This window comes from Larus michahellis, chromosome 1, assembly GCF_964199755.1.
Source record: "Larus michahellis chromosome 1, bLarMic1.1, whole genome shotgun sequence".
Lineage (NCBI taxonomy): Eukaryota > Metazoa > Chordata > Aves > Charadriiformes > Laridae > Larus > Larus michahellis.
In genome coordinates, this window is record NC_133896.1 from 152629192 (window position 1) to 152652235 (window position 23044).

Below are 23044 nucleotides of genomic sequence, written 5' to 3' on the forward strand. Positions count from 1 at the left end.
ATCTGATGGGGAATATGCAAAAAGATTTCTGCAGAGGATCCCAGAGATAATGCCCTGCCCGTGCATATGCAGTGGTTTAACCCCAGCCGGCAGCTAGGACCACACAGCCGCTCGCTCACTCCCCGGGCTGGGGTGGGGAAGAGAATCAGAAGAGTCAAAGTGAGGAAAAACCCATGGGTTGAGATAAAGACAGTTTAATAAGTAAAGAAAAAGCTGCGCACACAAGCAAAGCAGACCAAGGAATTCATTTGCTACTTCCCATCATCAGGCAGGTGTTCAGCAAAATACAAATACAAATGACTGTTGTGTTGTGCAGTCGGCTGGGTACGGCACTTGTCTAGGACCCAGGAGATCTAGTTTCATCCACGCTCTCTTTACACACAGAAAAGGAATACCTGTAATTTTTTAGCTTTGAAAAAGTAATTTTAAAAATATTTAAAAACATGAACACACATTGGTGTATTGTCTCAAAGGTATCTTTCCCTTTACAAATCCCCTTTATAGGCCGGCCTTAATACTCTAACATGTTAAATGGGCTTAATTGTCCATTAACTTCAAGAGATGGAGACGCTACCTGTGTAGATACTAAACAGAAACAAAGGTAGTGATTTTAAACAGCCCAAATGTATTAGATGCTGAGCTTGAGAATTTACTCATGCAAGTAATCCAGGTTATGTGCGTTACATATTATTTTGGCCAACCCTTAACAGGAGCTACATATACTAGAACACTCACTCCTGTTTGTGCACAGAAACCCTGGGTTAGTCATACAGGATTAAAGGATTGCAAAAATTCAGATTAGAGAGTGTTGGGCTTTCTCAGTGTCCCTTTAACACTTAAATACATAAATGCTGTTGCTTCTGGCTTAGGTGCCAAAAGAGGCTTTCTGACTATGTTAAACAGGAGAACAATTTGCAGGACTGGGGTCTTGAAAAGCAAACACAGCCTGACAAGGGAGATAGAAAAGTGCCATATTTTTAAAAAACGGTTCCTTTGTTCTATCAAATTCCTCTTCGACTCCGTGCTGTTTCCTATCACTTGAATGGCTCAGGCTATGCAAAATTAAATAATGTTTAAGGCCACGCTCTAATGGTGGTTTTTTTTAGAGTATAGTATCATTATAGATTGCAATCTATCAAGCTTCAAAGGTAATTTACTTGCTGTACCCTAGAAAGTCAATAATACACTAGTCAATTTTTTGTATAAAGTAGAGACAGAGAGGAAGATTTGTAACTGTATCTGTTTCTGAATAAACATATTTTTGGTTTCACTTTTGTCTTTGTTTCACAGTGTTTGAATTGGAGAAACACTTGTCTCACTGATTTATAGAAGACTCCAGCAGAAAGCTAACATCATGCTTCAGAAGGTATGGCTTTATAAGAGGGCATTTTGTCAAAAAGAGGAGGTGACCTCTGTGCATTATCTGTCTGCTTTACCTTTACTTGTCTCACTCCGCTTCCAACACAAGCTCTGTGTAGGCTTTAGCAGTCTGATAGCCTTCTTCACTTCAGGATTTGGTCTAATACCTGCAGGCACAACTCCTGTGTGCCATGGGGCAGGCCAGAACGGCATTGGTATCACCAGTTCTGGTGGTACTAATTTACCCGAATGCTGGTAGCACCAGCATGCAAATTATTTTTAATCTGATTTATAAAAAAAAAAAAAAAAGGCTTTATTGTAGATTTGGATTCTTTTATTTCTCTTCAGGTTAGCAAGCATCAGTTGTCCACTCAGCTTATATATATTTTTTAACTTTTTTAAAAAAAGGAAAATCTGGATAATTGTGGTTGTCTTTGAGAGAGAGATGAAATTTTTAAGAGCTGGCCACATGGTGAAATCCCAAGAGCTGGCCATGTTGTACAAGCCAGTTTCTCAGTCTCTTTCATCATCGGAGTATGACAATGTGAGACTTTTGTCTATTTTGAATGAAGTCTGAGACAGTGGCTGTGTGCAGCTATGGAGTACCTGGCCACAAAAAGCTCTGCTCATGGTTAATTACTTATAGGTATACCAATCTAATAGAAATATTTAATATTCATAATCTTTGTTCTCTGTGTGTTCTGAAGAGATTTGAGTGATTTTCAAGTACTTGAGATGATAAAACATGTCTTCCCCACTGCGCTCTCAAAACAGAGCTATTTTCTTAGCATCAGCCTCTTTGTTTTCCTTTTTATCAACAAATTCTTTTCTTGATGGATGATGCTTCTCTGCAGTGAAGCTCAATATCACAGAAGTGCACACAGAAGGCTACAACCACTGCTTTGTGTGCCATACTGGCCATGTTGCAGCATATATTGCTTTAACATGACTAAGTTATTAAAATAGTGAACGCTTCCCTAGTTAGGAACAACAAAGTTACCCCTAATTCCACTGTGTAACTGAGAACAATTCATGTGGAGACTTGGACAACTGAACCTCTAGAAGGAATATTAATTAAAACCAGAATAATTTAAGTCATGCATTCAGAGTAAGTATAGAAAGAAAGCATTGAAGTCGTACCAAACACTTGCTCCTAAGACTTTTTTTACTGGTAAGTGAACTGAAACTCTCCGTTCCTTTGCTTCTACTGAAGAAACTCACATGCTTTAACGACCTATAGTGAAGTTCTTACCAAGAAGCTGGAATAATTTCTTGACTAGTTTTAAATAATAAAAAATCCCACCACAAGTGGGAGACTTGACTGTATGAATTGCCCAGAGAAATCCCTTTAGGCAAATTAAAGAGACCTAAATTTCTGTTACATTTGCTTGAAAGTTCCAATGCAACACTTTAATTATGTCCTTCTTTTCCTTTACTGCTTTAGCTCAAAATTCTTGTGGTTGCTTGGTTGTGGGACTCCTTGCACCGTCACTTTTAACTGTTGCAAGACGGAAGTATTACTCTACACATTTTTAAAGACTGATGTCATGCCTTGGCATTAAACCCGCTGTCATCTTTGCCTGCAGAAAGGGGTAATACTTGCATAATATCACACAGATAAAGTCCAGTATGTACTCCTAGGACTGCTAAGAACTTTTTAATGAAGTAAGCAATTGTGAAGACTTGCAGGAGATGACCTCATGGCAGAATTTTGTTGGACTTCCTCGTGTTATCTCTTCACCAGCTAAATTGTAACACCCCCCAGCTCTGCCCTCCAGTTTTTAAGAGGGCTTCATCTCAAGCTCCCTAGACACAACTTTCTGCCAGTGACTGTCACGTGTATGTAATTACAAATACATTTTTTTCCCTGCCTGTGACCAAGAACTTGGTTGTGTGTTCCTGTGAAATGAAATGTATACATAGCAACTAGAAGGTCTGAACTTGGGAAACACAAGATGGGAAGGGGCTTCCTCTGCCCTTTGGCTAGTTCATTCCCATCTCAGGTGTTCAGTTATATTGGTCTCTCTGTGGTTTCTCATGCTTAATCCTAACAAAGTAGTTAGGTTTCTCATTTCCATTATTGCTGTTCAAGAATCTCATTTGATCTGATTCTTAGAAACTTGTAATTTTGTAGATTTAATGTATTAATTGACAGCTGAGACATATTCTTCTCCTTCATTGGCATCTACTGGATGTATTGTTTATAGACAGCAGTTGTAGTCCATCTTCAATTTAACCTAGACAAGCCAAATTAACTTAATCCTTCCTGAAAGGTAAGCTTCTCATTTTCCCTAGTAAACTAGTAGTCTTCCATGAGAAGCGTCTTCAAATTTGTTAACATGTTGACCAGGACAGTGCACAACATTTCAGCCGAAGGTGGGCTGGTACCCTGAACAGTGTTTTCGGGGTCCTAGAAAGAAGATGAATGTGCACAGAGGACTTAGTGATCCTCGTGAGAGCTGATGTGAGTAGGCGCAAGCCTGAGCTGTGCTGCCAAGTACCAGGTGGGTGCAGGACAACCTGAGCCAGCTCGCCCTAATGGAGAAGCCTGTAGGCAGCTCCCACTTGGCACCTGGCGGTGACTCCACCCGCATGTCTCAGCTTACCTTGAAAAGAAACAGCCAGTTTTCATACAGCGTCCTTTGCTTGACAGTAGAGATAATGAATAGAGTTGTCTACTTCTAAGGACACCTCATAAAACTTCTAAAAGCTTCAGTGCTGGCAAATGTCCCCACAGACAGGATTTTTGTGGCATGCCACACCCTGACTAGAGCTCTGCCCCACGCTGCACAGCTCCGAGTTCCCAGCGCCTGAAGAAACATAAGATTATCTGTGCTATCTCCTTTTACCTTCTCAGGTAATAAACTCTCCAATAAACTGAGCTTTAACCAATAACACATGGAGTCTGAGCACCTTTCTTACTGGGATCTATAATGAACACTTACATTGGTGCACTGCCCTTGGTACTTCTCTAACTCTACTGGAAATAGTTCACCTGATTTAATAATTAGCATTTGCTAATTATTATTTTTTTAATAGATATAACATACAGGTTAGTCATGGGAATCTCGAGATCCAGTTCTTCTCCTTAGTCTGTGATTCTGGATGGCAAGCCGTTATTTTTGTGTTAAAAAAAAAAGGAGTGGTGTAATTTCTGAGAGCATGAAGAGCACATGAATAAGCATCATTATGAGCGAGGCCCCTGGGTCACATACTTCTCTTCTAACTGTTGTGACATTGGTAAATTAATAGGAAAACTTCCATTTTTTTCTGCTGACAGCACTGATGAAAACATCGATATGAAGGCAGAGGCTGATGCCCTGAGAGTTCCCTCCATGACAGTAACTACTGCCACACCTTGGCTCTTCCCTTTTCAAGCATCTGCTGTCATCTTTCACTAGCTGGCTTCCCAGTCAGCCTTGCAATTCTGGTTTTGCGATATAAATCAGCTTTCTCCGCTCTACCATGATAATTGGTTTCCAAGAAGAAGGCGATAAGGATATTGAAACAAAACAACAGACTTGTGTGATGTAACTGAACGCTGCACATTTCCAATTTTCCACTCCCATTTTAACCTTTCTGAATCAAAAGATTTTGCATACCCTGCAGCTTACAGTTTGATTGTTTTTTAATATTTCTTCCTCAATAGAAGATTTTCTGTTCTCCAATTGTATAATATATAATGTTTTAAAAAATAATGCAGAATGTTTATTTCTGCAGAAAAGCTTGTCTGTTCCTCCAACTATTTTAGATGCCCAAAGAAAGATATCACCTCTTGCAGTAGCTCTTGCTATGCTTCAAGATTACTAACTACTGGACCTGCAACTTCATACACCAGTTACTCTGGAATTTAGGATAGAAACTACGTGGCCTTCCTGAAATAAATATGCAGAAAACTTGAGCATTTTGTTTTTATCTTAGCTATCACAATTTCCTGGATCATATCTTTCTTTCTATTAGCCTTGCTGCCTTCTCCTCCCATAGTTGCCAGGAGATGAGAGGATTAAGGTGGCTTTGTGGGCACATATAATTATTTTGCTCATTCTGATTGCACTGAATTCTGATTTCATTGGCCATTTTTATAGCTAAAGAATATTTTATTACATGTTTCAATTTACCTTGTGAAACTAAACTCCATCCGACTTTTGCCAGTGCTTGTGATTATGACCTTGAAAACAGATCTTTGTTTACCAGTCAGTTCCATGTCCCATTTCTCTAGATTCTCCCATCTGAATTTCAAGCCTTTCAACCTGCAGGTAAAGTAGGAGGCAGTAAATTTGTTGGAAGCATGAAAACCAATGAATCATTTTCTTTGGGGGAAAAAAGGATAGAATTTGCCATAAAAAGTGTGCCTAGCTTTTCTACTAGAAACCTGTTAGAGGTACAAATGACTTCCTGTGCTCTACTGGTGAATAATTTATAACTGCAAGATGTTTGATTACCACACTTACAAGTCCAGAGAAATTCTTGTAAGATGGATGTCTGCAAGATGTAAATGCTAAACTTGTTGCTCAGTGTTAAAACCAAAGGTGGGATTGATCAGTAAAATGGAATTACACATTCTCAGCACTGCAAGCACCTTTAGATGGCCTTGACATTCCTAGTATTCTGGTTTGGGATGACAGGTATCAAAATGGACTCTTTTATGTAGCTTTAACTGCATCTAAATAATTACCTGCAATTACATTTCTTTATATTTTCTTGTAGTTTTAAAAGTTTTGTACATACAACAATATTCTTAATGTCTTCATCAAAGCTGTCTTGTGCAACATAGCTTTAAGTAGAAACGGCAGAAAAATATACACAAAGGGCTTTAAAATTCTGTTAGGTTTTTATTTGCCCTGTTCAGTTTCAGACGAAAAAGATATACGATGAATACCTATCACAGACAAAACCAAAGTATAAGATTGTGGCTACAAACCACATAGTTTTGCCCCAAATATACTTCCGGACGTCTTAGAGACATAGTGTGACTATAGTCTCTTTTCACATAGAAGGGATCATTTACCAGGAGCAGGTAAAACACAAGATTACTGAATTCTATAATTTCCTTTACGAAAGTAGCAATTACTTATATTGTCACTTGTCCTAAAAAAAATCAGGGCAAATGTTGCCCTGATTTCTGCAAGTTAAATCAGTTGGTGTGGAGGACCTAGTGTCCACACAATGCATGTTTCAAGAGACTTTATTTCAGACTAGCTCCTGTCAGGTACTGTTGGTAGCATGTCCCAGTAGTTGGAGCTCATCTTCAAGTTTTGCCTCGTCTGAAAGGAATCTGTTCTGTGGGCTCCAGGGCGTCCTCGATCAGCATCCTGTGCTGCATCAAAAGAAGCATGGCCAGCAGGTCGAGGGAGGTGATTCTGACCCTCTACTCCATTCTTGTGAGACCTCACCTGGAGTACTGCATCCAGCTTTGGAGTCCCCAACATAAGAAGGACATGGATATGTTGGAATGGATCCAGAGGAGGGCCACGAAGATGATTAGAGGGCTGGAGCACTTCTCCTGTGAGGACAGGCTGAGAGAGTTGGGGCTGTTCAGCCTGGAGAAAAGAAGGCTCTAGGGAGACCTTATAGCAGCCTTCTAGTACCTGAAGGGGGCCTATAGGAGAGATGAGGATGGACTCTTCATGAGGGAATGGAGCAATAGGATGAGGGGTAATGGTTTCAAACTGAAAGAGGGGAAATTTAGATTAGGAAGAAATTCTTTCCTGTGAGGGTGGTGAGGCACTGGAACAGATTGCCCAGAGAAGCTGTGGATGCCTCTTCCCTGGAGGTGTTCAAGGCCAGGCTGGATGGGGCTTTGAGCAGCCTGGTCTAGTGGGAGGTGTCCCTGCCCATGCCAGGGGGTTTGGAATTAGATGGTCTTTAAGGTCCCTTCCAACGCAAACCATTCTATGATTCTATGACTGTTTGATGATACAAAGTGTGGGGGGTGGCGTTGAGAGTGAGATCTGCGCTCTCCTAATCCAAACAAAACTGCTAAGGCAGCCACACGTATACACTCAAAGCAGATGAATACATGGGAAAAGGGAAAGTTGTTAGTATTAGAAATTGGGGAAGACAAGTGATGTTGAAAGCTGGAACAAAACTACAGGAGGATGTAGAAAAACAAGAGGTTTGTGGTAATGAAACGCAATGGTCTAAATTCATCCCAGGCAACTTCCATCCCATCCCTACCTAAGTGAATACTCTCACTCTGATATCCTTCTATGTGTAACTCAAAAGAACTGAATTATTTATTGCAGATAACATTCTCCCTTCGTTGGTTATATAATATTTATCAAATAAATAAAGCAGATGCATGCCACCATCTGATGGAAAAAGGACTTCACAGTGATACTTTATTTAGCAAATACATGTTGGAAAAATGCAATATACCAAGTGCTGCCCCAAAGTCCAGTCTCTTCATCTGCACAGAAGTAGGCTTTTTTGAACACCTCCTCAGCTGCAGAAAGATATTCCACCTCACGATCATTGCTCTGCTGCAATCCATTTTCAAAGATGGCACTGATGAGTTGTATTAGAGACCTCCTTGTGCTTATTACAACAGATCATTCTATCTTAGAGCTTTATGAGACAAAATACTTTTGTCTGAATGTTTGTGTAGGTTTAAAAAAAAAAAAAAGGTAAATTCCATTGCACATACCTGATGAACAGGATGTTTGGATAACTCTTTGTTTAGCATCACCCTCATTGCTGGAGCTGGTGGTTCTTGGTCTGCTTTGAAGTGTTCCTGGTGACCAGATCAAATGTTCATGCAGACTTGTGTCAATGTCTGCTTTCCTCGGACAACCCACTTCTCTGCTCTTCCCTGAGATTTTTTTCTTGTGACTGCCATGTTCTGTATATTTTGCTGTCTCATGAAATTCAGCCATTTTACTCGATATTCCTTCAGCTTTCCTACAGTATGTTTTCTCTAAATTCTGATTTGCATCAATCACTGAATAGTTGAATGACTGAATAGTTCTAATTTTACCTATTCATTACGGTAATGTTTTAACATCTTTTATACCGGAAACCTTTTTAACAGAAACATTTTTTCACTATTAGTAGTATTATAACGCAAACAGGAGAAAAAAACCCAACCACCCTACACACCGCAGAACCTCTAGTGTGTATGTCTCAGAAAGAATTCTTAAAAAAACATTTTTTTAAAAAATAAGTACTTCCAGAAAAGTGTAATAGAGTAGATTAGGGAACACCTCACTTGCCTTTATGATAGTCAGATTTAACTCGGAGGTGTTTGGTGGTGGTGCAAAATAACAACACAGAAACTAGAAATCTTGCATAAAAATTATTTGACCTAATGCAGTAAGTTCATAAGAAGCATTTCCAAAAATAAAATTTGGATATAATTGAAGCATTTCCAAAAATAAAATTTGGATATAATTGCTGACTGAAGAGAGACTAGCTGACTGCATAAATGCTGCTGTCTTCACTGAGCCAGGAATGAATTAATTCTCTGTGTTCCTCCCAACAGCATGTCTGGAGCTGTTACAACATGTCTCCAGCCAGCACTATATACCTTGCATTGATAGAGGCCAATATATGCAGACATAGCAGGGTGCAATCTCTCATCTTTGTTTATCTATCTGTGGCTACCACATGGTGGGCAGGATGGTTGAACATGTTTCCGTTTGGTAAATGCAATAGTACCAGAAAGTGGAATGAAAGAAGTACCAGAAGTAGAATGAAAAATCAGCGTGGAAGGAGCAGGACATGTCTGGATTATTCTCCCCAGTTTTTGCAGAACATTTGTAATTTGATTAGCAAATCTGTTTGTGATGTATTTTTAACAATAATGAGAACACCTACCTTGATAATTCCAAAAGGTCAATGATTGCTGCCTCCTTTGGGAGGAACCTAAGAAAGAGCTTTCCTCTACCTTATTATCTATTTTAGTAGTTAGTCAAAGTATAAGTGACTGTGCAGCCTTAAAAATGCCTACATACGATTCTGGGTTCAAAATGTGTTCACCATGCTGCATTTGAAGAACCTCTACCTTGAGGAAATCTGACTCCAGCTGTGGCATGAGTGAAACAGAGAACTAAGAAAGACCAGAATATAGTGAACATACTGTTCCCAGAACAGCCACAATCTAACCTTTTAAAAATGCCAGGGTTACTTAATAGTTGTTAAATTTGTAAGTAAAAACTTAGGGGCTTGTCACAGTTTCAGCCGGGATGGAGTTAAACTTCTTGCTAGCAGCTGGTGTAGTGCTATGTTTTGGATTTGAGATGAGAAATAGTGTTGACAGTGCACTTGTGGTTTTGGTTGTTGCTAAGTCCTTTTCTGCCCCTCACCCCACCCCACCAGTGAGCAGGCTGGGGGTGCACAAGAAGTTGGGAGGAGACACAGCCAGGACAGCTGATCCCACGTGACCAAAGGGATATTCCACACCATATGACATCATGCTCAGTATATAAAGGTTGGGGAAGAAGAAGGAAGGGGGGATGCTTGAAATTATGGCGTTCATCTTCCTAAGTAACTGTTACACGTGATGGTGCCCTGTTTTCCTAGAGATGGCTGAACACCTGCCTGCCCATGGGAAGCAGGGAATGAATTCCTTGTTTTGCTTTTCTTGTGCATGCAGCTTTTGCTCTACCGATTAAACTGGCTTTACCTCAGCCCATGAATTTTTCCTCACTTTTACTCTTCTGATTCTCTTCCCATCCTAATTGGGAGAGCAAGCGATTGGCTGTATGGTCCTACTTGCTGCCTGGGGTTAAACCATGACAAGGCTAAATGGGATTAAACCTCTATGTTCAAGCTTCAGAGCCAAGCCAAATATCTCAGTGACATGTGGCAGTCTGGGAAACTCAGACCAAGCTGCCAAAGTAGTCTACTGAAGAAGCAAATAAAACAGCTGATGTCCCTGAGATGCTCCTGCCAACAGCCTCCATAGTGCTAGAGGGATCTTTCACTGCCAGTGACAAGGTCCCTTCAAGTAGGGACATTTCCAGCTGCCTGTACTACAAAAAAAACCCTACACGAACAACCCCAAAACAGGTCAGTCACCCCAAATCTCGCAATCCTTACCAGCAGGATTTCCTGCCTGCTTCCCCATCGCATGCCCTGGGGCGGAGGCCGAGCCCTGCCCGAGGGGCTGGAGGGAGATGGCGGGGTCGGGTGGTGGTTGAAGTGGGGCGGCCGCCCCGCTTACCTCTTCTAACAGAGAGTGGCTCTTGCCCAAACTCCTTATTTTTCACCGCCTGGGTTTAATCAATCAGCACCACGTGCCTGTGCCAGGACACCTCCGCCCTACGGGGAGCTGAGGGGAGGGCGGCCCGGCCCGGCCCGACCCTACCCGGCTTTGCGAAGCGGCAGTCGGGGAAGGGCGAGGCCCCGCCGGCAGGATACCTGCCCGGGAGAGGGCAGCGAGGGCCGGCACCCTGTTTACGGGCCGCTCGGGTTTGCTGGGAGACGGCAGCCGGGGTTCCCCCCGGCCTGGCCGGGCCGGCAGCAGGTAAGCAGCAGCAGCAGCAGCGGGGATTCCCCCGGGCGCCGGCCCGTCCTGAGGGAACCCGCCTGCCCTCGGCGCTGAGGGAGGTGGCGGCGGGACTTCCCCCGCAGTGGGGGCTGCCGGCGAGGGTGGGGGCGGCCTCCGTGGCAATGTCGGCGGGGTTTCTGAGAGAAAGTGTGAGTCCGCCTTTTTTTTGGAAAGTAATTGGTGACCCCCTGGGTCTGGCGAGTCGCCAGGGAACAGCGGGCGGGCGGGCGACCGGTACGGCACGGCACGGCTCACCTCGCCCTGCGGGAGCTCCCCTCAGCCCGGGCGGGCCGGCACCCCTGAGCAGCTGCAGCCTCTTTCAGGTGAATGTTTCTAGGATAAGGTGAGTATTTAAATGGAGAATATCGAAAACTGATTTCCTGCCACACCTGGTGAGGGGATGTCAGCGATTCACAGAAAACCGAGATCGTCGCAGCGCTGTGACTGCAGCCCGATGCGGGGGGGGCTAGCCCGGCTCTTCAGCACCAGTGAGGTATGCCTCAGCAGCGAAGGAATATGCCTATTTGTTGTTTTTATTTTTCCCAGATCAGCGGTGAGACGCTTGGTTAAGCTCTCTTGAAGAGGCATAGCGTACCTTGCAGTTCGTAGAAGCGCTTAAGGTAATGTGTATATCTATATATTTTTGATTTAAAATGTTCATGGGCTTACGTAAAAGAAATGGTGTGATATTCTGACTTCTTGTTACTCAATTCTGAGAACAGGACTGTTGCATGTTGTAATCTGTCCATGTTTTTGAATAAGTCATTCTAACAAAAAGTGCCATGAGTGTGCAAAAATTACCGAAAGACGTGAATCTTCAAAGTTCTCATGAGACTAGTTTTTTTTTTAAATTGAGTAGATCAACTTCGAAAGGACTAAAGAGCAGAGGGAAAGGTGGTTGTACCAATTTAATCACAGATTTTAATGAGAATTATGCTTTACTGTGTGCTATCAGGGATGCTGTAACTGTAATTCAGGTATGTGTATCAGTGAAGACCTCTTTCAGGCACTTGCCATAATCTTTTTTTTTTTTTTAATTTTATTTTAAATTCATACAAATATTTATTTTCAGGGTGAAACTTTACAGATACGGTCTCAGATACATGGAATTTTTTCCCCTCTGGAAAATTTGGGCAAAAATAACTCCATCTGAATTCTGTCCTGAGTGGTAAAGTTCCGGAGGTCAATTGCAGGCTCAAGATGTGGACAGAATGGCTGGGAAAAGGGAGAAATTTATCTGTTTATCATGGAGGAATGTGGTAGGAAAAACATTTGCACTTGACTCTGCAGTCATATGTTTGTTATTTTCATCATGAATTAAGTGAATGCATGCACAGAGCAGAGCCTGATTTTGCTGTTGGGTATACCTTCCACAGAAACGGAAATTTTTTCATCGTGAAAAGTCAGAGACAAGAAGGAGTCTTCTCAGAGCAGTTCATGTGTCTGGTTTTACACAGGGCTATATAGATATTTGCAAGTCTTCCATGTTGGCAAAAGGGTGAGTTACAAATTTAAATAGATAGAAAGAAAATTGAGTTTATAGAGAAGCAGGATTCTGGAAGAGTCTCCTTCAGAATATGGCAAACTACTAGTGCTACATCTACTGCTGGGGCAAAAAACTGCTTAAAAGAGCACACGTGAGACAGAACACTAGAGTGAGGTAATGCTGTAATGAAATAGAGCTTATGAAAAAACAGCAATTCAGAAAAGTCATAAAGAAAATACCTAGTTGTAAGAGGAGTCTATTCAGTCCTGTTTTCTCTTTAAATTATTTCCAGTATAATATTTTTGTCTTCTTTAAAATTGAAAACTAGAGATTTTAAGGGTTAACACCTATCACAATAGTGAAGAAAGTTGGAGTTTTTGTAGAAACATGCATAAACCCCTTCCAGTGATGTTAAAGTTTTGTGTATTTCTTTTTATGCTTAACAGTCTTGCAGGGACTCATTTCTTCTTACAGCTAGGCAAGAGAAGACTTGCCAGGTAATTTGAGCAGAAATTTGCAATGAGGGAGGAGGAAAGAGAAGGGGAAGAAGAAATAAGCAGTCACTGCAAGAAACAGTGTGGGTGACTCAATAGATGGCACGCTTCCGAGTCAGTTTGATGAAGTAAAACACAGCAGCTGGAAGCGTCATCTTTGACTGTTCTAGAAATCAGTGATCAACTAAAGATTCTTCCCAACAGGCTGAGGTTCTCCTGCTTATCATTCAGTTTGACTAATTGCACTTGTCCTTTCACGATGCTGTAAAAACTGTGGCAGGCCAAATAGAAAAAAAGGAGTAAGGCAGGCCAAGTTAAGGAACAACTTGTCAGAGGCATGCAACTAATAGATCCCTCTCCAAACACATTGGTGATAAGAAGCCTACCAAAGAGTCCTGAGAGCCAATGGATCATTTAGGTATTAAAAAACCCCTATGAGATGGGCTATGGGAAGATGCGAACACAGGGGGAAGCGGGGGGGAAGAATTCTTTGCATTTGTGTTCATCTTAGAACAGCATGGATTTCAGGGCCAGTACCTTTTCTTATGGATAATCTTCCATGGAAGTATCTGTCTCAAATTGAAAAGTCAGTAAAAGGCAGTTATAGAACAAAATTATCCGTAACAGAGCACCATGACTGGCTAATGCTCACTCTTGTATTCTCTTATTGTAAGCGTCTCATTTAAAGCAGCTTTCGGACCGAAAGATCAGAGAATGGTAAATGTTTTCTTTATCCTCCTCAAGTGATCAAAAGAGAGCAAGGAAAATAGAGACCAGTGAGTCTGGTATGTGTAGCAGGCATCCGAGTAGGAACTGCTTTATAGAATGGAACCAATGGAAATGAAGATAAATTATGTAGGGAAGGAGTCAACAGTAACTTTTCTAAAGGGAAGTCATGGCTCACAAACACTAGGGGTGTGTTAGAATTGTACACATGTACACGAACACATTGGATACAGGAGACATGGTTGATATAATGTGCCTTAATTTTCAAAAAGCATTCATCAGAGGCTGTCAATGAAGCCAGACTGCCATAGTGTATTTATTCTCACATTTATAAATAAGTAGGTAAAAAATAAATGCTCAGTTTTTCAAATGGAGGAAGATCACTAGTGGAATCCCAAACAACTGTCTTCTGCTTGGCATATATTTTTAATGATCCGTACAGAGGAAAAATGTTGCAATGGCAGAATTTGTCAACAATACAAAGCCATTAAGGCTAGAACACGGAGGGGTTAATTGCAAAGAGTGGCCGAAGGATGTCATGATAGTGAATGACTGGGTAATAATAGCAGAAGAAATTTGTTGTAGATAAATGTAAAGAAAATTTTAAATGAAAACACACGGGCAAAATCCTAACATCACGTGTGCAGCAGCTGACTGGGTTTCCCTGATTTTTAACACTCAGTGATGAGACCTTGGTATTTTATTACATAGGCCCATGGAAATACCAGGTTGATACTCAGTAGTATTTAAAGACCAAATAGATTGTTAGAAATTATTATGAAGAAATCCAGAAAAAAAAATCATTGTTTTAGTTTATAAGTCTGTAGTGCACCTATATTTTAAAGACTATATGCAAGTTCTGTTCTCCCCTCTTCATCTCAGTCTGTAGTGTAACTGGAGGATGTACAGAAGAGGGTGGAAAAGATGGTCAGAAGAATGAAGTCAGATTCCATCGAAGGGACAGTTAGAAAGACTAAGACTGTAGGGAGGGAGGCAAGAACTGGTGAGAAGTGTACTAGAGGTGTAAAAAAAAAAAACCACCCCGAGTGCTTGACAAGCTGAATAGAAAATATTCACTCATTTTTTTTCTTCTGGTATAATAATTAGCAACTGTCAGGTAAAACAAGCAGTTAACAGGCTCAAAACAAGCCGAAGACAATTCCTATATTTCTTGTGTCCTGTATTAACTGTGTAATGCAAATGTTGACTTTCAGTTGTGGATGTTTATATTGGAAACTGCTAATTGATGGTTTTCTTTCCTTTTTTGCAGGGAAACATGACAGCAAAAACATTGTTTTTGTGTAATATCACAACAGCATTGCTGTATTTAATTATTGCAGGTAAGTTTATTGGTGGCTATGGAAGGTCTTGTTGTGAAACTTATTTTTTCACACAATACTAATTTTCTGTGGAAATGGCTGTAAAAGTCAAATTTATATGCATGCCAGTGAGTTTTTTCTAAACTGTCCTAAAAGCAGGAACCAATAAAACGTGTAATATGCACCAGCTAGAGCAGGTTGCCCAGGACCATGTCCAGTTGCATTTTGAATATGTCTGCAGATGGAGACTCCACAACCTCTCCGGGCAACCTGTTCTAGTGTTTGGTCACCCTCACAGTAAAAAAATGTGTTTTCTTGTGTTCAGATGGAGTGTGTTGTGTTTCAGTTTGTGCTTGTTGCCTCTTGTCCTGTCAGTGGGTAATACTGGTAAAAGTTTGGCCCCCTTTTCTTCGTTCCCTTCCATCAGGTATTTACACACATTGACAGGGTCTACCCACACACTCCCCAAGCGTTCTCTTCTCCAGGCTGAACCGTCTCTGCTCTTCCAGCCTCTCCCCATGTGAGAGATGCTCCACTCCCTTAATCATCTTTGTGGCCCTGTGCTGGACTTTCTTCAGTAAATCAATGTCTCTCTCGTACTGGGGAGCCCAGAACTGGCTGCAGTACTCCAGATGTGGCCTTAACAGCGCTGAGGGGAAGGATCACCTTCTTTGACCTGCTTGCAGATTCTAATGAAGCCTAGGACACCATTAGCCTTCTTTGCCATGAGGAAACATTGATGGCTCGTGGTCGGTTTGTTGACCCCAGTGTTCTTCTCTGCAGAGCTGCTTTCCAGCTGAATGGTCTCCAGCATGTGCTGGTGCCTGGGGTCATTCTTCACCAGACGCAGGACTTTGCATTTCCTTTTGTTGAACTTCATGAGGTTTCTGTCAGCCCACTTGTAACCCCCTTGTAACCCCCTGGTTATCGAACATTGGAATGGGCTGCCCAGGGAAGTGGCTGAATCACCGTTCCTGGAGGGATTTAAAAGATGGGTGGATGTGGTGCTTAGGAACATGGTTTAGTGGTGGTTTTGTCAGTGTTAGGTTAATGGCTGGACGCGATGATCTTAAAGGTCCCTTCCATCCTATCCTGTCCTATTCACTTCCCCAGGCTGTTGGATGGCAGCAAGACCCTTTGGTGTGTAAGATGATGAAATGAATTTAGTTTTAACTTTACAGAATGTGTCCTTTCATATTGTAAAATACAACCATTTGACAATAACGTCTAGATTTTTGTAAAATTGCTAGGCTACTCATCTGCCCTTCAGCTGTCAATCAACAATCCAGTTCATGTTTAAAACATTTCAGATGGTTCAAATGAGTTGCTGTCATAATCTTGTCATTCCACCTGGAATCTTGCAGCAGCGCCAGACTGTTAAAAGAAAAACTTAATGAATTTCCATTCCTTGAGTTTCGAGCAAGCCGTTTGGTTGGAAATGGTTTGGTGTTGGGTGTTTTTGCCCATAGATGGACAAGTTGCAAAGTTCACCAATCTGTTGGATAGTTTGATTTTTTTTTTTTTTTTTTTTTTTTTGGCTAACTAAGTAATCGTATGGAAAGGTGATTATTTGGGTGCCCTTCCCTCAATAGCAGAGAGTTCTATTGTCTGTTTAGGTATGTGTGTACCTTATAATTTTTTCCTGCTATGTGGGAGGTGGATTTCAGAAAAACTGAGGCAAGAAGTGTGTGGAAAAAATGACGCTATTTCAGAGTATTAACATTAAAGGCAGAAAACGGTTATCAGTTCCTGCGGCCACAGCATTTCATAACTATCAAAGTTATTATGGGGCATCCAATATAGACATCTCAGTAATTCAGTGTTTTGATAAGGAATTTGGAAAAGATCTATAGCGAAGTGGTGAGAGCTGTGGATGATATGAAATTATCCCTGGTGGTTAAAACTAATGCTGACTATGAAAAGGCTATCTGGATATTGAATGGTTTAGTGATAGAATGTCAATAAGTAAAATCAAATGGACGTGTAGGGGCATGGAAGGGTCATACACATATCGCACAAACAAGCATGCAGCCTGTGTGTGGTGTGAACATTAAGTTAATTAATAACCACTTCGGAAAAATGCTACTTTGACATCCCTGGATGCTTTCGGGAAGCATTAGCTCTGCCATCAGTGGTGGTTGTCTGAAAAGTAGAATTTTTGGGAAGGGAGTAGAGCAGAAAACAGAAAGCTTCATTATGCTACTATATAACACCATGGTGAATGTGATTCAATTGAACTCTGCAGTTCCATTCATTCCATTTCAGAAAGACTATATCAGAAAAGGTAGAGAGATGAGTGACAGTGTGGTACGATATGGAATGGCTTCCATATGAGAAGTCATTAAATGAATGAGGACTCGGAGGTAAAGAAAAGAGACAACTAAGGCAAGATGTGATGGAGGTCTATAAAACTCTAAATACCATAGACTAGGCAGATGAGGGAAAGTTTACTTTGCCATTTCTCATAACAAGAAAATACATGATACCCAGAGAAATGGTAAAAGGCAGTGAATGGTTTTTCACACAGCACATAAGAGGAAGGAAAGGGAACGAAAGCGAAGTATTACTCTGCTTGTTGTATCCGACTCTCTTTTCTTATGCATTTGGCACTGGTTGTTGTCAGAGACAGGGCTTTAGGCTAGACAGACAATTACGTGACTCTGTGTGGCTGTTCTTATATTCTAACAAAACAAGGAATTTTAGATAAATATAATGCTGACTTAAGAATGTGACCGTGGTATCCAGAGCCGGTGCCTTTTTTGTCATATTGACAAAAGAAAATAAATCTCATGGTTTTTTTCCCTGTGTGAATCCCCTTGGGTTAGAGGGAAAGAAAATGAGCTCGTTGGTAAGTGCTTGTAATAATTCCTCTTTAAATGCTTATAAAATGAGGGTTAAGTTGAAATTTCCATAGCAAACTTAGTATTTGTGCAACAGTAACTTCAGTGTCCTCTTAGGACATTTGGGTACTGAGAGTATAGTCTGTCTTAAAGACCTACTTTGACTACAGTTAAATGAAGTTAACAAATAAAAACATTAAATGTGAGATTTGTGTGTGCGTGTGTGTGTGTGTATGAAACAGACTTGAGAAATACAACTACTGTAGTAATTTGCATCTGAATACACAAATTACAGTCTGCTGCAAACGAAGAGATTCCACTGAGTATAAAGTTTGCATTAAAAAAACCAGCATTTCATTTCAGTAGCATAACTATATCTGTATATCACTGAGTAGTACTCTCAACTGAAAAGATAAGGGATTATAATTGTATTTTTGGTAGATGAATTGCGGATGGAGGTGAAAACTCCAATGAACTTTGTAAATGTAATCAAGAAATATGTTCATCATGTCCTTTCACAGTGTTTGAGGTTTTCTTTAATGTCTATCTCTTTCCTTTAGAGAAATGTGAAGCCTATGATGTGATGTTGAGGCAAAGTCTTGTGCCTCATGGGCAGCCTCTTGCTATTAAATGTTCACTGGAAAAGAGCTTGGAAAGTGGAGACTACAACTTAACATGGTATAAAGTTGGTAACCAGACAGCTGTGCCTAGAGACAAACTTGCTAGAATTCATCAGCAGAAGAATTTAATTTGGTTTCTCCCTGCAATGTTAGAAGATTCTGGAGATTATGAATGTGTCATAAGGTGAAAGTTAAAAAAAAATTACGTTGTTACAGAAATGACTTGCAAAGGGAATAACTCTTAGAAAGCAAGTAGAATTTCGAGGATAAGAGAAATACTAATGAAGAAGGGAGAGTGTGTTCACAAAAAATAAATTTAGGTCAGGGGAAGTAAGTCTAGTTTTGGTGTTCTTTTCCTAGTAGGCAAAAATTATTAGAGAAACTGTAAACTTCTCATCCTCTTTTTCTTCTCCAAAAAGAATACCATATATTTTCGAGTTGGAAAATATGCCAAATAGGTTAATTTAATTATATTATATTAATTGCAGGAACTTGACAAACTGCAAGAAAATGTGTACAAAAGTAACAGTTTTTGAGAGGACTGATGGCATATGCTTAAATGAAAAATTTGCTGTAGAGGAAGTGATATTCACATTATCATCTGCAAAGGTTGTGTGTCCACACTTGGATTTTTTCAGGAATGAGAAGAATAGTCAGCCTGTTCGTTGGTATAAGGTAAGAATGTTGTGTTTTGTACTGTCTTGTAACTGTCCATTATTTAAAATATAAATCACTGATGTTTGTGAATTTTAAGAGAAAAACTGAAGATTTATTGTAAATGGGGAAAAAATTATTTTAAAACAAATTGGTAGAGGATTAAGGCTTTTTATCTTTTAAAGGTGTACATAGTTTTTTTGATTAACAGGGTAGTAATTCAGTTTAGATGTAGGAGACGTTGACCCGCGTATCCAGCAGGTGGCATCTTTTTACCTGCTAGCGAAACACACTGTCCTGAACTTCTTTTGTGCAGAAACAGATTTACTATGTCATTTGTGAGAGATGGCATATCCACTGTGTGCTCAGTATTGTTCCGTTAAATAAATGCCATTTCTTATTGTTCCCGCTTATTTAAAAGCTCTTTCTGTTTCAAGAACATAGTGCCTTCTGCAGCATTCCTCCCTCATCCCCATGCAGTCCATATAGTACCAAGAGTATTTAAATACTTTAAAAAATTAAGTCTAATTATTAAAAAAAATCTTAATGAATAATTTTACAAATACTGACACTTGCATTTCACTTCCTTATTTCTCTAAAGTGGAAAGACATTTTCTATGAGAAACGAACTGGAGTGTCTTTGAATTAAAAACTCGGAGCCAAAATGAAGTATGTTTTGCTTTTCTTTCCACCCCCCTCACTCTTCCTCAGCCTCTGCAAGGCATTAATCCTTATGCGGTGATCCACTGAAAGTTCAGATTGCATTAAAGAGAGAAAAACCTTGCAAAGAGATAGTGGTATGAATTAACAGAGTTCTCTACACATGTTTAGGACTGCCAGCTGCTGGAAGGGGAAAGGTTTGCCTTCTCAAACAGGGATCTTATAATTTTCGATGTGAATGTACACGATCGAGGAAACTATACATGTGAAACAACATATACCCACAATGGAAAACAATATAACATTTCACGAGACGTCAGTCTGACTGTAGAAGGTAAGTAGATAATTTCACAGTGTTTGTGTTCATAACAGTGACTCCAAATTTTTGTCCAAGTTTCTGGTGACTAAAACTAAAAGACCCAATTCGTGGATAGGCATGCTCAGGGCTACTAGGGAAAGAAATTCTGACTGAGAGCTTACATATTTTTGTCTGTTGTTGCCACTGTGTTGAAGATTGGTTCCCCTCTTCAGAGTTGCAGTATGTCAAAACTTTGCTACTCAGACCAGCTGCCAAGGTCCCTAAACAGGTACCCTGTAATGCTTGGTAGGCACAGTACTTTCTGCAGTACCTTAGTGCTGCCCATCTTACTTCTTTCTCCTTCACATTATCCTCTTGCTGCAAGAACAGTGAACTAAACCAGTTCAAATCGTAGCAGTGTCTTGACTCTGTGTGTCCTGTTTCCTTCAAACCTTTGTCTTTTCTGTTTTTGGTTTCAAGCTTCTCAGCACAAGAACTGTTGATCTCTGATATCGGGTGTCTAGCTCAGTAGACCTTGATTTATGTCAGGGGGCCACCGGCACAACAAAAAAGAAATATAAAAGGCCTAACTGTAAAAGGTGAACTCCTTTGCTAGCACAGCATTATGAGATTGATACTGGATCACTAAAAAGGCTGTGCTGTATCAAGGTATGAAATGCAATACCGTTTTTACAATCCAGCTGATGAAAGACATTTTTAGGTTTACTAATAGATTGCATTACTATTTAATAGTCTCTTTTTGTGCTTCCCTGTTTTGTATATGCATAAATGTGTGTGTATGTATGTATATATCATATGAATATGTATCATAGTCGTATAATAATATTCACATATCATAATATATATTCATATACTCTCATATTCCAGGATCTATATCTAGTCTAATGTAAACGTTTAAAAGGGGGCACTGGCATTGTACTTCCATATAGATAGTGCTGTGGGAAGAATTGCAAGGCCTTTAACTAAAGTACAGAGATTAAATTTCCCCTTTATAATAGTAAAAGTCTAAAATAAATGAATTACAAACTGCAGCCTGATACTTTTAGAGTGCATCTGTGGGGTGCTGGGTGACAGGCTATCCAGATTGTAGAGGGGTAATACTGTAGATATTTACCCACACCCTTCTCAGCACCCGTGCATGCAATATTACAGGATCTTTATGCTGTGGAAGAGCCAGTCCACCATGAGTGTGTGGAGATTTGTGGCACTACGTTTTGGAAGAGGTGGGGCAAAGAATAGTTTATCTTCAAGTCAGAAGTAACGACTAGCTGAGATATGATACTTCCGGTATTGAGTGATATCTGTTATAAAATTGCTGACAACCTCGTCCATAAGACAGGGGGTTTTAGGTTGTATTTGGGTTACAGAGCATAGAACGGACTGCAACTGCCCCAAGTTTTCTGAAAGCACTTTCTTTCTTTTGGTTAGTGAGCCCACCAAAAAAGCCCCCAGAAATATCTTATCCAAGAAACAACTCCATTGAAGTGGAACTAGGTAAGTAATTTTCTCAATAAGAAAATACGATTTTGTATCCTAGTGAAAATATATACTCAAGGAGTACCATATTCTGTGCTTTCTTGATTTTGTTTTTTGACAAAAACTAGTTCAGTGACCAGCTCAGTTTGGGGGTGAGAGGGAAGGAGACAAGGCATGTTGCTTACAAAGTCCTAGGGAAACTTCTCAAATGGAAAGAGAGTGTAGAGAGTCGAAGTGATTCTCTGTCACATCTGTTGCTTTCCATCACTCTGGAAGAGATTCTAAGAACACATCCATCTTTGAATCTGCAGGGAAAGTGATGCCCAGAGAGAGGCATCTTCTTTCTGGATTTAGTCTCTTTCATCCTACCCGTCTCTTTCTGAACCTTCAGATCACTGAGTATATAGACCCTCTGTTAGAGTAACTTTTCTGTAAGGGTGTGGGACCATGCTTAGCTGGTCTGTGTGCAAGTCTGTGAACAGGATTGTATAGACTTTAATTAAAATATGAAAATTAACTTTTCACTTTGTAACACAATTTTATAGGCTCACAGGTTACAGTGGATTGCAATACAACAGGTGCTGATGGGTATGAGGTGTTTTGGACAGGCAACGGTGTATATATTGATGTATTTTATATGAGCAGAATTTTTGCAAGTCCTTATGAGTAAGTATATTTTCAGATTAGAAAATACTGTGTTGGCAACCAACATGGAACTTTCTCCCTTTGACATTAAAATGTTTAGCAACGTTTTTCACTTGCTTAAATAGCTTTCTTTGTAAAAATTCTAATGCCTGCTTTCTCCAATTCACTTTCTGCTTTAAAATAGAAACTTGAAACATAGTAAGCACGTGGACTTCAATTTCTGGTCATTGTAAAAATCTGTCTTAATTTCCAACCTTGGGAAAAGGTGTTTTGTAGACTTACAGTCTCATAATTGTAATACAGTTTCTATTGAGCAGGCCCTGGCGTGGCAGAAACCACTTTCAATTGGATCAAGCATGTCCAGGCACATGATCTTCAGACTGTCTTCTTTGTTCTCCTTTCCCTTCACATCTGCATCTCTGAAAGGTCGCAAGAGGTGAAACCTGTGCTTCACAGGAGAAATTGAGACTTCCAGATTTCAGAGCCTTGAGTTAGAGAAGTGTAAATGCGATCAGCTGGAGAGCTAATGGAAGACTGTTGAGGACATTTGTACTGAAGCTTAGTAGGGCAAGAGGAGAAAAGGGAGAGAGATTTCCAGTGATGAGTTGGGGTTTGGGAGGAAAATGGACTTGGACTGAGTAAAGCATGAGAAGGGAAACTGGGAGATAAGGTGAAGGTGAAAAGCAAGTTAAATGGAGTTAGGAGAGAAGAAATTAGACCCGACTTGAAAAGGCAACTAAAATCAGAGCAGAACACAGTCTGGAAGTTTTTCAGACATGAAAGGTTGGGAACTAAAAATTGCAGTTTTTTTGTCAGCCCTGGTCTCATGGTGGTGCTATGAAGAAAAATGTTCATTTTTGCAAATTCTCAAGCACTATGTATGAGCGAGAAACTGATGAAGAAATGAAAATATCTTCAAAATAAGCATATAGTTGTGAGAAATAAGTCCTTATCAT

The 23044-nt window shown here is 40.3% G+C and overlaps 1 protein-coding gene across 3 annotated transcripts in view; it reads left to right on the forward strand.

The window, feature by feature from the left end:
* Positions 1–10697: 10697 nt before the first annotated feature.
* The window catches only part of LOC141737908 (interleukin-1 receptor type 1-like), a 17343-nt gene continuing 4996 nt past the window's right edge, over positions 10698–23044 (forward strand). Inside the window, exons 1-7 of one of the 3 annotated variants that reach the window (XM_074572908.1) lie at positions 10698–10825; positions 11401–11469; positions 14826–14895; positions 18823–19009; positions 19820–19982; positions 21396–21461; positions 21989–22109. In XM_074572908.1, the coding sequence (XP_074429009.1) occupies positions 18845–19009; positions 19820–19982; positions 21396–21461; positions 21989–22109 (515 nt within the window). In that variant the 5' untranslated portion in view covers positions 10698–10825; positions 11401–11469; positions 14826–14895; positions 18823–18844. Of the gene's footprint in view, positions 10826–11395; positions 11470–14825; positions 14896–18274; positions 18519–18822; positions 19010–19819; positions 19983–21395; positions 21462–21988; positions 22110–23044 lie in introns of those variants that run through there. The other 2 variants (XM_074572907.1, XM_074572909.1) reach the window with 2 other exon arrangements.